Below are 14,445 nucleotides of genomic sequence, written 5' to 3'. Positions count from 1 at the left end.
TCTGCAGGATTAAAGTAGCTGACAAGCTGGTTAGAAATCAGGGCGGACACCATCCAAGTTAATCCGGCAGCACTGGGAACAGTTTCTTTACAGCTTTGGGTTTTGAGAGCTGCTGGTTGATGCTTTTTCTTTAACTCAATGCAGACATCCAATCCTGGGTCCCCAAAGGTCGGTCAGAAAGCCCAGGCCTCACTTCACGGACAGCTGTGTGGTGGGGGAGTGAGCGTGGACAGAAGCTGAGCACCTGGAAATAGAGACAGATGGGCTAGGGTCCTCTCGTCCTTGTGGCTGGCTCGGGCTCCTGGAATTCATGTGCAGTCTATGTGAGCGTTCAGCGCTTCCTCTCTGACCGCACTCAGGCCCCGGGGCCCCAGGAAAAGTACCCTGTGCGGTGGGGAACGTGGCAGCCGAGTGCATGACTCCCACTGACTGCTGAACAAGCCCCCATGTCCGCCTGCCGTCTTCCTCCTCCGTCATCCTTCACACACACGCCGCGCAGCTAGAACATTCCTCTAGGAAGCTCCGGGTCGCCCGGGAAAGGCAGGCATTCCTTGTTCATACCTCTACGCAGTGCACACCCGCTATGAAGTGGCTTCCTAGCCTGTCTCCCCTAATTCGTTACCCCCTAGTGGCCACACGTCTGATCCACTCCTGTATCCCTGCCACCCCAAAAACACAAAGAAGCCCTCCAGTTATTTTTTAAGTGGCTGTAGATAAATCGTTTAGTTGTTTTGTATCTTAAGCCAAGCCACTATTGGCACAATTATTCTCTGCACATGGAGGTAACACATGGGAGTCAGTCGCTTTAAACCAAAGCCCAACTGTTTTTCAGTCCACAGGGCAGCCAATATAATGTCACGAAAAGTTTCCCAGACTTAGGGTCAGGTAGCCTGTGTTCAGATCCCAGCTCTGACAATCACACACGAGAATGGGAACAAATTACTTAAACTCTGTAAGCCTCAGTTTCCATGCCTTTAAAATGGGGATAACAGGCGCCGGCGCTGTGGCCTGGTGGTTAACGCCGGTTCAAATCCAGGCTGTTCCACTTCCCATCTAACTCCCTGCAGAGGCTCCTGGGAAGGCAGCAGAAGATGGGCCAAGTACTTGAGCCCCTACAACCCATGTGGGAGACCCGGATGAAGCTCCTAGCTCTGAAGCTTCTGGCTCCTGGCTTCAGCCTAACCCAGCCCTTTGTTGTGGCCATCAGGGGAGTAACCCAGAGGATTGAACACCTCTCTCTCTCTCTCTGTCTCTCTCTCTCTGTAACTCTGCCATTCAAATAAATAAGTCTTTTAAAATAAATACATAAATAAAATGGGGAGAATTATCCCCACCTCTTAGGATGACATGGAATACTGAGAAGGTAGCGGGCATGAATGCATGACGTGGTTCTAGAAACTTCTGTTCCTGTCGACGGATGAGCCTGCTTCCCTCACCTGGCTCCTGGGTTTGCCGTTAACCAGGGAACTGCAGGCAAAGCCTCCAGGTCGTCAGTAGCCTTCTGGAGCAGGTCTCACACAGGGCTCTAGGAAACAGCCTTTCCAGGCGTAAGCAAGTCAAGCACTGGGTATTCAAGAAGCAAACACAGGAAGAAGAGGAAACTAAAACATACATTTCTAAAATGAAAGCAAGCCAGACTTTTATTTTTAACATTGAAGACAGTAAATTGGTTCACTGCATAGGCAGATTTCAATAAATTAGAGATAATAAGATGTTAGAAAGAAAAAAGGGGGGGGACAATATTTCTGAGGTCCTATTAGCAGCCTACCACAATGTGAGGGGTTTTCACACACCTTACATCATTTAACCTTCCTGACATCCCTGCAGCAAACGAGAGTGAGAGCAGCTAAGGGCCGGGCACCAGGTCCCCTGGGCTCAGCGGTGGAACCCAGACTTCTCCCCCTCAAGTCCGGGGCTCGTGCATGAGTGGATTTCAGGGGAGGGAGACTCCAAAGCTGTCACCCAACCAGCATAGACTTCCTTGCAGGACACGGCCACAGCGGCCAGCGCCAGGCCCCCTCTGAGGTCAGAGGCAGAACCTCTCTAAGCTCTGTGTCTTCATGGTTAGGACCAGCCATCTCTTGAGGGAGTCCAAGTTATGTGGTTTTGAACCCACAGCCAGATCCACCCACCGTGCGTGCGTCATCAGAGATGGTGGCTTAACCCGAACCCCTCCCCCACTATTGCAGAAGCAAGTCAGAAACTGAGTCTGGGCGCCGAGCGAGGAGGGGCTGGCGGCTGCGCTGCTGGGGTGTGACGGTGACACACTCCAGGTGACAGCATGCCCGAGAGGCCCACAGAAATGAGGAAAGTCACTGACAGTTTCAATAGCGTGGGACTGATGAGCCAATCTTCCTGTTTTGTTTTGTTTTCCTTCCAGATGTCACAGTGGGTCCTGGGTCTCCAAGGCCCACTAAGGTGAGAGTTGAGCTCTTTCCAGCCTAGGACTGAACAGCAGCCATGGACATGGCCTACGAGCTTCCCAACGGGAGCCAAACATGGCTGTCCTCCCCGTTCGACCCCAACGGCTCGGTGGCAGTGGCCAACAGCTCGAACCAGACAGAGCCCTTCTACGACACGACGAGCAACGCCGTCCTCACGTTCATCTACTTTGTGGTCTGCATCGTGGGGCTGTGCGGCAACACACTTGTCATCTACGTCATCCTCCGCTACGCCAAGATGAAGACCATCACCAACATCTACATCCTCAACCTGGCCATCGCAGACGAGCTCTTCATGCTGGGCCTGCCCTTCCTGGCCATGCAGGTGGCGCTGGTCCACTGGCCCTTCGGCAAGGCCATCTGCCGTGTGGTCATGACCGTGGACGGCATCAACCAGTTCACCAGCATCTTCTGCCTGACAGTCATGAGCGTCGACCGCTACCTGGCGGTGGTGCACCCCATCAAGTCCGCCAAGTGGAGGAGACCCCGGACAGCCAAGATGATCAACGTGGCCGTGTGGGGCGTCTCTCTGCTGGTCATCTTGCCAATCATGATCTATGCTGGGCTCCGGAGCAACCAGTGGGGCAGAAGCAGCTGCACCATCAACTGGCCGGGGGAATCTGGGGCATGGTACACGGGGTTCATCATCTACGCCTTCATCCTGGGGTTCCTGGTCCCCCTCACCATCATTTGTCTTTGCTACCTGTTCATCATCATCAAAGTGAAGTCCTCTGGAATCCGGGTGGGTTCCTCCAAGAGGAAGAAGTCCGAGAAGAAGGTCACCCGGATGGTCTCCATCGTGGTGGCCGTCTTCATTTTCTGCTGGCTCCCCTTCTACATATTCAACGTGTCTTCCGTCTCTGTGGCCATCAGCCCCACCCCCGCCCTTAAAGGCATGTTTGACTTCGTGGTGGTCCTCACCTATGCCAACAGCTGTGCCAACCCTATCCTGTACGCCTTCTTATCTGACAACTTCAAGAAGAGCTTCCAGAACGTCCTGTGCTTGGTCAAAGTGAGCGGCGCAGACGATGGGGAACGCAGTGACAGCAAGCAGGACAAAGCCCGACTGAATGAGACCACGGAGACCCAGAGGACCCTGCTCAATGGAGACCTCCAAACCAGCATCTGAGCTGCCTGGGGAAACATAAACAAACGAAACCGGCCAAGCTCTGCTTCCCGGCAGCGGGCTCCCTGGAGACCCCTTTCCTCCCTCCCACCCATCACGCCTGGCAGAATTCTAGAATGGGAGAGACTGCCCAGCACGAGTCCAGTTCAGAAGACAGCATTTGAGTGGTTGAACGACGGCGTAGTACATTGACTACCTCCCCTTCAAGGTGACCGTTTCAAGGCAAACTGACAAGTCAAAATCTGCAGAAGAGGAGCTCGTGGCTGGGGTGTGAGCCTTAGAAATGCTGAAGCTCAAAAAAATAGAAAAAAAATGTATCTGTGTGTTTGTGTGTGTGTGTGTTCAAAACCCAACATGTAATGTTGTGTTCTTATATTTATACTCGCGTATTCCTATGTGCTCTCTGTATAGTCCTAGACCCTGTGTTTCCTGTGTTCACGTTACACAAGTTCAAATTCACGTGTGCATGGCAGAGGTGGGCATTTGCCACAGTACAGCACCCACAGAAATGGACTCACCATGGAGCCAATAAAACTTAAGCTTCAGGGATCTCCTTTGTGAGCCTTCCCAAGGCCCAGGAGGAACCTGAGCTGTGTGTGTGTGTGTGTGTGTTCGCATGGTCATGTGTTTGTGTACAAAGTTGTGAAAGTAAGAACACTTTGCATTCTTTTCCTTAAGAAGGGTCCTTGCAGGTGCACATCCTCCCAGCCTCACAAAGCCTGCCTGTGCCCTGGGGCCCGGCCTCGTTCAGTTCAGGCAGAGTCAGGTCGGAATCAGAGGGGAAGGAGAGACGACCGTGACGCTGCAGGGCGTGAGTGCACCTGCGCCTGCTTCTCGGGTGGAGTCACGGGACTGCTGGTTCACCCGCCAGGAACTCGGACACAGCCGCAGTCACTGGCGACTCTGTCCATCAGGAGACACCTGCTTTGTGATGAGACTGCGCTTTCTTCTTTCTCACATTGCTTTAGTTTTTCTTAGGGAGCCATGGGGAGGGAGATCGCTAACCTGAACGGCAAAACACGGACTCTGATTCTTGTGGGGAAATAGCTGTGTTCTCCTTGCCGTGAAAATAAACTAATAAGAATGGAGCAAAACTGTACCTTCAAGAGAACCATGAAATTGTGGTTTTTTTCTTTTTTTTTCATGCCAGACATAGCTTCCTAATGAAAGAAAATGGAAATGTGATTCCACAGCTCCTCCAAGGGGTTCTCCAAGGACCTTAAACAAAGCTGGGCGTTAACAAAGTCACACGGCACAGGAAAGAGCGCATGGAACACGGGCACGCACGCGCACTTCACAGGTGTTGCCAGGCTGCCTGCGGCACCGACTGTATACACACTGAGGGCACGCTGACTCTCAGAGGACTCTTCGAGGTCTGTCACACACGGGCACGTCACGTCATCACTGGCTTTGTCCCCAAAATCATAGATGGGCTCAGGGACAGGTGGTAAGAAAAGAAATAACGCCCATGTCACTCACTGGCCACTTTGCAGGGGATGGAGAAATATAAGCCTGGGTGTTGATCACTCTCAGAGGCTCACATGTAGATTTTGCCATGTTTAAAACGAGCTTTCCTCCTGTGGCTCCCCAAGCCAGGGCCACCGGGCGGTCAGAACAAATGAGTGCTGCCCCCTGCCTACTGCTGGCCTCTGCCTTCTCCTGTCTGTACCAGTCACACCACCTCACTCCCAAAAGGACTCGCTGTGACTCAGAAAAAAATACATTCATATATAAATAAATACAACATAAATATTAAAAATATGTTCAGTATCTAAATAAATCCATGTGAAAAGAAACAGTGCAGTTACAAAGCAAGACTGCGGGGAATACTGCTGCAAAACGGCATATACAGTGAAGCCCCACGTTAGCACTAACGGCAGGCACTTATGTCGGTTCAGGGCTTCTTGGAAGCCACGTCTAATTAAGAACAGCTTTTTCTTTTTCTTTTTTTTTTTAGACAGGCAGAGTGCTCAGTGAGAGAGAGAGACAGAGAGAAAGGTCTTCCTTTGCCGTTGGTTCACCCTCCAATGGCCACCGCGGCTGGCGTGCTGCGGCCAGCGCACCGCGCTGATCCGATGGCAGGAGTCAGGTGCTTCTCCTGGTCTCCCATGGGGTGCAGGACCCAAGAACTTGGGCCATCCTCCACTGCACTCCCTGGCCACAGCAGAGAGCTGGCCTGGAAGAGGGGCAACCGGGACAGAATCCGGCGCCCCAACCGGGACTAGAACCCGGTGTGCCGGCGCCGCAAGGCGGAGGATTAGCCTGTTGAGCCACGGCGCCGTCTTTTTCTTTTTTTTTAATAAAAACCGGGATTTGGAAGGAAATGTGTTTAGCCCAGATTTATTGTTACTTGGAGAACTGATTCCAAGGAAGACATACTTGCAGGGCACATGAGACTAATTCTGCAGCACCCATGCTCTCTGACCACAGAAACTGCCTCCACGGAGGCCAGGTTCCAAGCGGCCATGCGCAACCCCAAGATGAACGCACAGCTCCGTCTCTCAGAGTCCGTCGGCAGGGGGATGATTCCCGGGCCGAAAGACCGGGCCTTTCGGAGCCACGCTGTAACCCCATCCGTCAGGCAGTCACGTCCCTGCCACGTGGGGAGGGGTCCTCCACGTCTTGAAAGGTCTGCTTCAAGGATGGCTCGCTGTCTGATTCCTTGGATCCAAAAGAGGCAGTGAGTATTTTCGCGTAAATGTGAACACGATTTTAACTCAAAAATTGAATCTCGGCCTCAATTCAACATTTAATTATGAAGACGGATCCGCTCGATAATGGCAGAGGATAAAAGGTAAGGCAGGGCCTTGCCTTCGGGGAACCGTTTGGGCCCTGCAAGCCTCCGTGTGCACGGAGCACTCAGAAAGGCATTATGGCATTGTCACCCATGCTGAGTGATGTTGGCTGTGTTTCAGCGACACAGACAGCTGAATAACAGAGGGTATGGGGGGGGGGGGGTACTGTGGCACAGTGGATTAAGTCACCGCCTGTAACGCTGGCATCCCATACGGGCTCCGGTTCAAGTCCTTGCTGATCCACTTCCAATCCAGCTCCTTGCTAATGCCCCTGGGGAAGCAGCAGAAGGTGGCCCAGGTCCCTGGGCCCCTCCCTCCCTCCAGCCACGTGGAAGACCCAGATGGAGTTCCAGGTTCCTAGCTTCAGCCTAGCCCAGCCGTGGCCATTGGGGGAATGAAATAGCTTACCAGATGGAAGATTCTCTCTCTCTCTCTCTCTCTCTCTCTCTCTCTCTCTCTCTCTCTCTCTCTCTCTTTCCTCCTCCCTCCCTCTCTCCCCCCTCCCCTGCCTTTCAAATAAATGAAATAAATCTTTAAAAAAAAATAAAAAGGAACATAAAGGACATGGAGCTGAACCTTTGTGGGGGCTCAGGCCATGTCCTGGAAGAAGCTAAGGAAACATAAGGAGAATGACGGCGGACGGTGACATGGCCACAGAGGCGAGAATGCGGGCTGCTGGGCGGCCGTCCAGGGCTGGCAGTGAGCTGGAGTCTGACACAGCCCCTCGGCCCAGACGCCCTCCCTAGGGGAGCCGTGCTGGGGCGAGTGCGGTCTGATCGCTGAGACAGGTAGGAAGCAAAGGGCCGGGGCGTCCCTCGGCACCTGCGGATGGGAGTCTTCCAGGAAGCCGCCGAGTTACAGCGGAAGGTGGGCGTGAACCGGGGCGGCAGGAGGGTCATCAGAAGCCGCCAGGCAGGGCTAGGGAGGTCTGAGCAGAGCTGTGTCCTCCTAGGGATCTGAGCAGCAGAGCTTCTGGGTAACCACGGCGTCGGATTCAAAACCACTGAGTTTCCCACCAAATGTTCCGATAGGGCAGACCTTTCCTAAAGTGCTTGTTTTGCTCCTAATATGTGAAACGCTGGGAACGGCCTCCCGGGCAGAGTCTCTCGTTTTTTTCTAGCAGTTCATCTAGCCAGGAGGCACCAGGGACAGTGTTCCCACTGATGGCTGAACAGCTTCTGTAGCTGCTGTTAGCGGGTTCTCCAGATCATTAGGGCTGAGAATAACACCCCAAGGACAGCTTTCACACGCCGCCCCCACCGTCAAGGGCTGCCCACCCCTTCCTTAACACTGCACGGACCGAACACCGCCAGTCTAGATTTTTCCTCCATCAGATGTCCCGGGCCTGTCTGTACCTGGACTCTGCTTACGAACAGAGCTAAACATTAACCAAGCCTGACCCAGCCTGACTATATAGCGCTGTTGACTCTCCTAGGACTGCAGGTGAGCCCGACACCGTGAACGGCTGGGGCTGCTCCCCCAGCTTCTGCCTCCTGCTGGACAAAGGTTCTGAGCACGAGGCAGCCCACGACCCAGAGACGGGACCCCAGGTGGGTGCACGGCTGGGGTTTCACGGAAACGGAGGAGGCTCCGTTCTCCAGCTCTCTCTTGGCATTATGGAAAGGGTGGGCAGGGGGAAGAAAAGGGTCCCTGGGGCTGGCGCTGTGGCAGAGAAGGTTAAGCCTCCAACTGCAGTGCCGGCATCCCATGTGGGCATCAGTTCGAATCCTAGCTGCTCCACATCTGATCCAGGTCCCCACTAATGCACCTGAGAAAGCAGCGGAAGAGTCCTTGGGCCCCTGCACCCACGTGGGAGACCCGGAAGAAGCTCCTGGTTCCTGGCTTTGGCCTGGTCCAGCCTCGGCCATTGTGGTCATTCAGGGAGTGAACTAACAGATGGAAGATTAATATCTCTCTCTCTCTCTCTCTCTCTCTCTGCCTTCAAATAAATAAATCCTTTTTTAAAAAAGAAAGAAAAACAAAAATATCCCTATTCTGGTGGGGGTCACTGATCCTGCTGGGACTGGAGGCAGACAAGGAATGCGCCGGTTGGAGAGAGAGCTGCCAGGTGCCTCTCGAAAGGCTTGCTAAGGGAGCGACTCGTGGCTCGCTGACCATGAAATCAGAGCTGGCACCCCATGGCCTCGTATGCCCCAATTATTCAACGAGGGGGGATCTCCAAAGGCTGAAGCAGGCGAGAAGAGCCCCGTGCAGCCCAAGGAGCTGGTGAGAGGAGAGGAGGCCCAGGGTGAACCCACACCTGGGGCAGCAGAGAAAATACACCTGCTGCAGCCCTGGACACGAGGCAGGTGCAGCTGCCACAGGCCTCAGGGAGGGCAGGTGCAGGGCAGCCAGTCTGGGTGCCTGGGGGGGCGGCACTGCTGGTCTCCAGACAGGAAGCCCACAGCAGCTCTCTGAGCTACCTGTCAACTCACCAGGGACAGCAATGGGGCCAGGACACCGCTCCCAGGCAGCGCTTCCTCTGCCTCAGGGGGCTGGGCCACCCCTCCCCAGAGGGCTGCTGTCCCCAGGGAGGGGGACATGTTCCTTGCCAAGACAGCTGATATCTTTTGCAAGAGCATGATTTTTTTTTCTTTAGCAAGAAACCCAAATGGTCCTCGGTCCTCATACCCCAGTCTCGCTTGTCCTCAAGTTAACCCGAGGGGCGATGGATTCTCTTCTTCAGCTTGTACTTTCACGGCAGTCTGCGCTCCCGAGGACGCACGCGTGCACATGCGTTGTTTGTGTGTGCGATCAGCACGCACACAGGCGCTGCCCTGGAGCACATGAGTGACACGCACAATGCACATGCACATGGAAGACACACTCACCCAGCGTGCGCGCATGTGCACCCCCAGGGGGCACTGTGCAGCACACACACATACACTCAGTACACACTCTACATCACGCAGGACACACTCACCCAGTGTGTGTGCATGTGTACCCCCTGGGGGCACTGTGCAGCACACACACGTACACTCAGTACCACTGTACATCACGCAGGACACACTCACCCAGCGTGCGCGCATGTGCACCCCCAGGGGGCACTGTGCAGCACACACGTACACTCAGTACACACTCTACATCACGCAGGACACACTCACCCAGTGTGTGTGCCCATGTGCACCCCCGGGGGGCACTGTGTGGCACACACATGTACACTCAGTACCACTGTACATCACACAGGACACACTCACCCAGTGTGTGTGCCCATGTGCATCCCCGGGGGGAATGTGTGGCACACACACGTACACTCAGTACACACTACACACAGGACACACTCACCCAGTGTGTGTGCACATGTGTACCCCCGGGGGGCACTGTGTGGTGCACACATGTACACTCAGTACACACTCTACATCACGCAGGACACACTCACCCAGTGTGTGTGCATGTGCACCCCCGGGGGGCACTGTGTGGTGCACACACGTACACTCAGTACACACTCTACATCACGCAGGACACACTCACCCAGTGTGTGTGCATGTGTACCCCCAGGGGGCACTGTGTGGTGCACACACACATACACTCAGTACACACTACACACAGGACACACTCACCCAGTGTGTGTGCCCATGTGCACCCCCGGGGGGCACTGTGTGGCACACACACGTACACTCAGTACCACTGTACATCACACAGGACACACTCACCCAGTGTGTGTGCCCATGTGCACCCCCGGGGGGCACTGTGTGGCACACACACATACACTCAGTACACACTACACACAGGACACACTCACCCAGTGTGTGTGCATGTGCACCCCCGGGGGGCACTGTGTGGTGCACACACACGTACACTCAGTACACACTACACACAGGGCACACTCACCCAGTGTGTGTGCATGTGCACCCCCGGGGGGCACTGTGTGGTGCACACACACATACACTCAGTACACACTACACACAGGACACACTCACCCAGTGTGTGTGCCCATGTGCACCCCCGGGGGGCACTGTGTGGCACACACACATACACTCAGTACACACTACACACAGGACACACTCACCCAGTGTGTGTGCATGTGCACCCCCGGGGGGCACTGTGTGGTGCACACACACGTACACTCAGTACACACTACACACAGGGCACACTCACCCAGTGTGTGTGCATGTGCACCCCCGGGGGGCACTGTGTGGCGCACACACGTACACTCAGTACCACTGTACATCACGCAGGACACACTCACCCAGTGTGCGTGCATGTGCACCCCCGGGGGGCACTGTGTGGCACACACATACACTCAGTACACACTACACACAGGACACACTCACCCAGTGTGTGTGCACATGTGCACCCCCGGGGGGCACTGTGTGGCACACACACGTACACTCAGTACCACTGTACATCACACAGGACACACTCACCCAGTGTGTGTGCCCATGTGCACCCCCGGGGGGAATGTGTGGCACACACACGTACACTCAGTACCACTGTACATCACGCAGGACACACTCACCCAGTGTGTGTGCATGTGCACCCCCGGGGGGCACTGTGTGGTGCACACACGTACACTCAGTACCACTGTACATCACACAGGACACACCCAGTGTGTGCCCATGTGCACCCCCGGGGGGCACTGTGTGGCACACACACGTACACTCAGTACACACTCTACATCACACAGGACACACTCACCCAGTGTGTGTGCCCATGTGTACCCCCCGGGGGGCACTGTGTGGTGCACACACATACACTCAGTATACACTACACACAGGACACACCCAGTGTGTGCGCCCATGTGTACCCCCGGGGGGGCACTGTGTGGCACACACACATACACTCAGTACACACTACACACAGGACACACTCACCCAGTGTGTGTGTGCACATGTGCACCCCTGGGGGGCACTGTGTGGCACACACACATACACTCAGTACACACTCTACATCACACAGGACACACTCACCCAGTGTGTGTGCCCATGTGTACCCCCGGGGGGCACTGTGTGGCACACACACGTACACTCAGTACACACTCTACATCACACAGGACACACCCAGTGTGTGTGCACATGTGTACCCCCGGGGGGCACTGTGCGGCACACACACATACACTCAGTACACTACACCACATAAGTGAGACTTCCAAAGCAGAGTCTGCAGTGGCCCCCCGACCAGGAAGCTGTCATCCAACTCATATTCCGTCTTGGTTTTCTGTTGGATGCCTCCACGCGGGGGGACGCTGTGCAGAGCTAATGTTTTACCCAGAGGAGTCCCAGCTGGGTCACGGACGGCACGCCTCACCCCAGCCAGCTGTCCCTGCTATTAGCAGGTCTCCTCGATTTAAAAAAGTATATAATAAAATAAAATTGGCAAAAGGGAGTGAATGGTTTACTACAGCTCATCCCCAGTTGTCAACCAACATATACCGCTAACAGCGATGTTTCCGTATATGATAAACAACAGAAAAATCACCAAAAATAATTGTCCAGCCGCTTCTTTCCAAGGGCAGGTCTGAACAGACATCTCTGCCTCCCACCCCTGCTTCTGGCTGCGCAGCGAAGCCTGCGTGCTTGGGACAGTCACCCCGAAGTGACCTGCGGTGCTCTTCCTCCCCCGTGAGGACACTCCGGAGAAGGATCTCCTAAACACGAGAATGTCCTCCCTCGCCCACAGTCTGGCTCCAGTCTGCTTCCACGGCGCAGGGCAGCTGCCCGCGGCGCATCTCGCTTGCTCTCCCAGTGCCCGGCAGTCTGCGCGTGGGGCGACAGCATTGTGGTCCCTTTCCCTGATGAACAGGTGTCTGATCCCCAGGGTTCGTTCTCAAGATGAATTAAAGTTAGTGGGGTTCCAGCTGCACTGCCAACCTGGACTGCTAGACACCAGTGGAGCAGAGGCTTGGCCTGAGTGAAGGCTTCTGTTTGGCGTCAGCGTAACTGTTTCCGGCAGACAGAAACCGTCTCCTAAGTACCCCGCCCAAACCCCCTCGTAGATGGGTCCTGGGGGTGACAGCCCAGAGCTGCCGCCTTTATTGATCGGCCTGTGTTTATCAGCTACCCTTTGCTTTCTCGCACTCAGAGACAGCAGAAGTGCATCCCCACCCACCCCAGTCACACCGCCTGGGGCCTCGCAGGGGGCTGTCTTTGTAGCCAAGGAAACCCATTCCTTCTTGGCTTTAAAGGGAGCCTTTCTGGTCCCGCTGAGCAGACACAAATCTGCTTTGCTCTCAGCAACCTGGTTCTGTGCCGCGGGGCAGACAGGGAAGCAAGCGTGTAGGGTGTATGGGATTTTGACGGCTTCCTGACCGCCTCCGGACCCGTGACGTAACCCCAGGGGCCAGCGTTGTGGCGCAGCAGGTCCAGTCACCACCTGCAAGGCTGGCATCCCATACTGGGGCACTGGTTCAAGTCCCAGCTGCCCCACTTCCTACCCAGCTCCCTGCTCCTGCACTCACCGAGAAAGCAGTAGATGACCCAAGTGCTTGGGCCCCTGCCACCACTTGGATACCTGGAGGGAGCTCCAGGCTCCTGGCTTTGACCTGGCCCAGCCCTGCCTGCTGTAGCCATTTGGGGAGTGAAGCAGCAGATGGAAGGTCTCTCTCTCTCTCTGTGCCTCTCTCTCTCTCTGTGCCTCTCTCTCTCTCTCTGTCTCCCCCTCCCTCTCTCTTGTCATTCTGCCTTCCACATAAATAAAATAAATCTTTAAAAAAAAAAACATCAATCAAGCAAATCCTAATTGCTGGAGAGCCACAGTGAGGCAGAGGGGTTACGTCAGAGGTAAGGGCTGTTTGCGGGGACCTGAGTGTCCTTGAAGAGTGTCAAGGTCACCAGACGCCCGGCTACTCTCGGTGAGTGAAGACAAGAGACCAGCTGCCCCTGAGCAGAGAGTCTCATACTTTTTAACTTCAGGACATCAGTTTGTTCGCTCTGCCTCTGCCCCCCACCTGTCTTTCCAAGCAGTGCTCGCTAGTAGTTTAAGTTTGTAAGTGCCTACCCGGGGGCAGTGCTTACGGCTCCAGTTGAGCTGCCACACCCCAGTCCAAGTGACTGCTCTGAGGCCCCGCCCTGGCTCACGGGTCCAGCTGCCAGCCGACACAGCCCCTGCGAAGCAGAGGCTGGGGCCCTGCCACCCATGGGTGGAGCTCTCAGCTCCTGGCTGCAGCCCTGCCCACTGTGCGCCTTTGGAGAGTGAGCCAGGGGATGGGAACTCTGCCTGCGCACGTGTGTGTGTGTGTGTGTGGTCTATGCCTGTGTGTGGGGGGGGTCTATGCCTGCGTGTGTGTCTGTGCGCGTGTGTGTGTGGTCTATGCCTGTGTGTGAGCATGTGTGTGTGTGATCTATGCCTGCGTGTGTGTGTGTGTGTGGTCTATGCCTGCGTGTGTGTGTGTGGTCTATGCCTGCGTGTGTGTGTGTGCGTGTGTGTGGTCTATGCCTGCGTGTGTGTGTGCGTGTGTGGTCTATGCCTGCGTGTGTGTGTGTGCGTGTGTGTGTGGGGGTCTATGCCTGTGTGTGTGTGCATGTGGGGGGGGTCTATGCCTGCGCGTGTGTGTGTGTATGGTCTATGCCTGCATGTGTGTGTGTGTGTGTGTGGTCTATGCGTCGGCTCCTCTGTCTTTCCCTTTTCAAGAATTCCTCCATGGCCGGCGCCGCGGCTCACTAGGCTAATCCTCCACCTTGCGGCGCCGGCACACCGGGTTCTAGTCCTGGTCGGGGCACTGGATTCTGTCCCGGTTGCCCCTCTTCCAGGCCAGCTCTCTGCTGTGGCCAGGGAGTGCAGTGGAGGATGGCCCAAGTGCTTGGGCCCTGCACCCCATGGGAGACCAGGAGAAGCACCTGGCTCCCGGCTTCAGATCAGCGCAGTGCGCTGGCCGCGGCGGCCATTGGAGGGTGAACCAACGGCAAAAGGAAGACCTTTCTCTCTGTCTCTCTCTCTCACTGTCCACTCTGCCTGTCAAAAAAATAAAAAAATTTTAAAAATTTAAAAAAAAGAATTCCTCCATGCCCCCTTTAAGCCACTAGAAGGGGACACTCCGTCCCCATGAAAAGTCGTTGGGAACTGACTGGCAGGGAGCCAGCACAGACACTTAGGGCACAGCTCAAGGGCCCCGAGCAGGTCTCACTCTGTCTCATCTCTTCCTCCG

At 55.2% G+C, this 14,445-nt stretch overlaps 1 protein-coding gene across 1 annotated transcript; it reads left to right on the top strand.

The window, feature by feature from the left end:
• The first annotated feature begins 2,460 nt into the window (after positions 1–2,460).
• SSTR2 (somatostatin receptor 2) lies at positions 2,461–3,570 on the top strand. The gene has a single exon (XM_062175229.1). It carries the CDS (start codon positions 2,461–2,463, stop codon positions 3,568–3,570), a length of 1,110 nt encoding a protein of 369 aa, XP_062031213.1.
• The last annotated feature ends 10,875 nt before the right edge of the window (positions 3,571–14,445 follow it).

The sequence above is a fragment of the Lepus europaeus genome, chromosome 18 (assembly GCF_033115175.1).
Source record: "Lepus europaeus isolate LE1 chromosome 18, mLepTim1.pri, whole genome shotgun sequence".
Classification (NCBI taxonomy): domain Eukaryota; kingdom Metazoa; phylum Chordata; class Mammalia; order Lagomorpha; family Leporidae; genus Lepus; species Lepus europaeus.
Note: the sequence above shows the minus strand (reverse complement) of the source record. Positions and strands in the feature narration are given on the sequence as shown.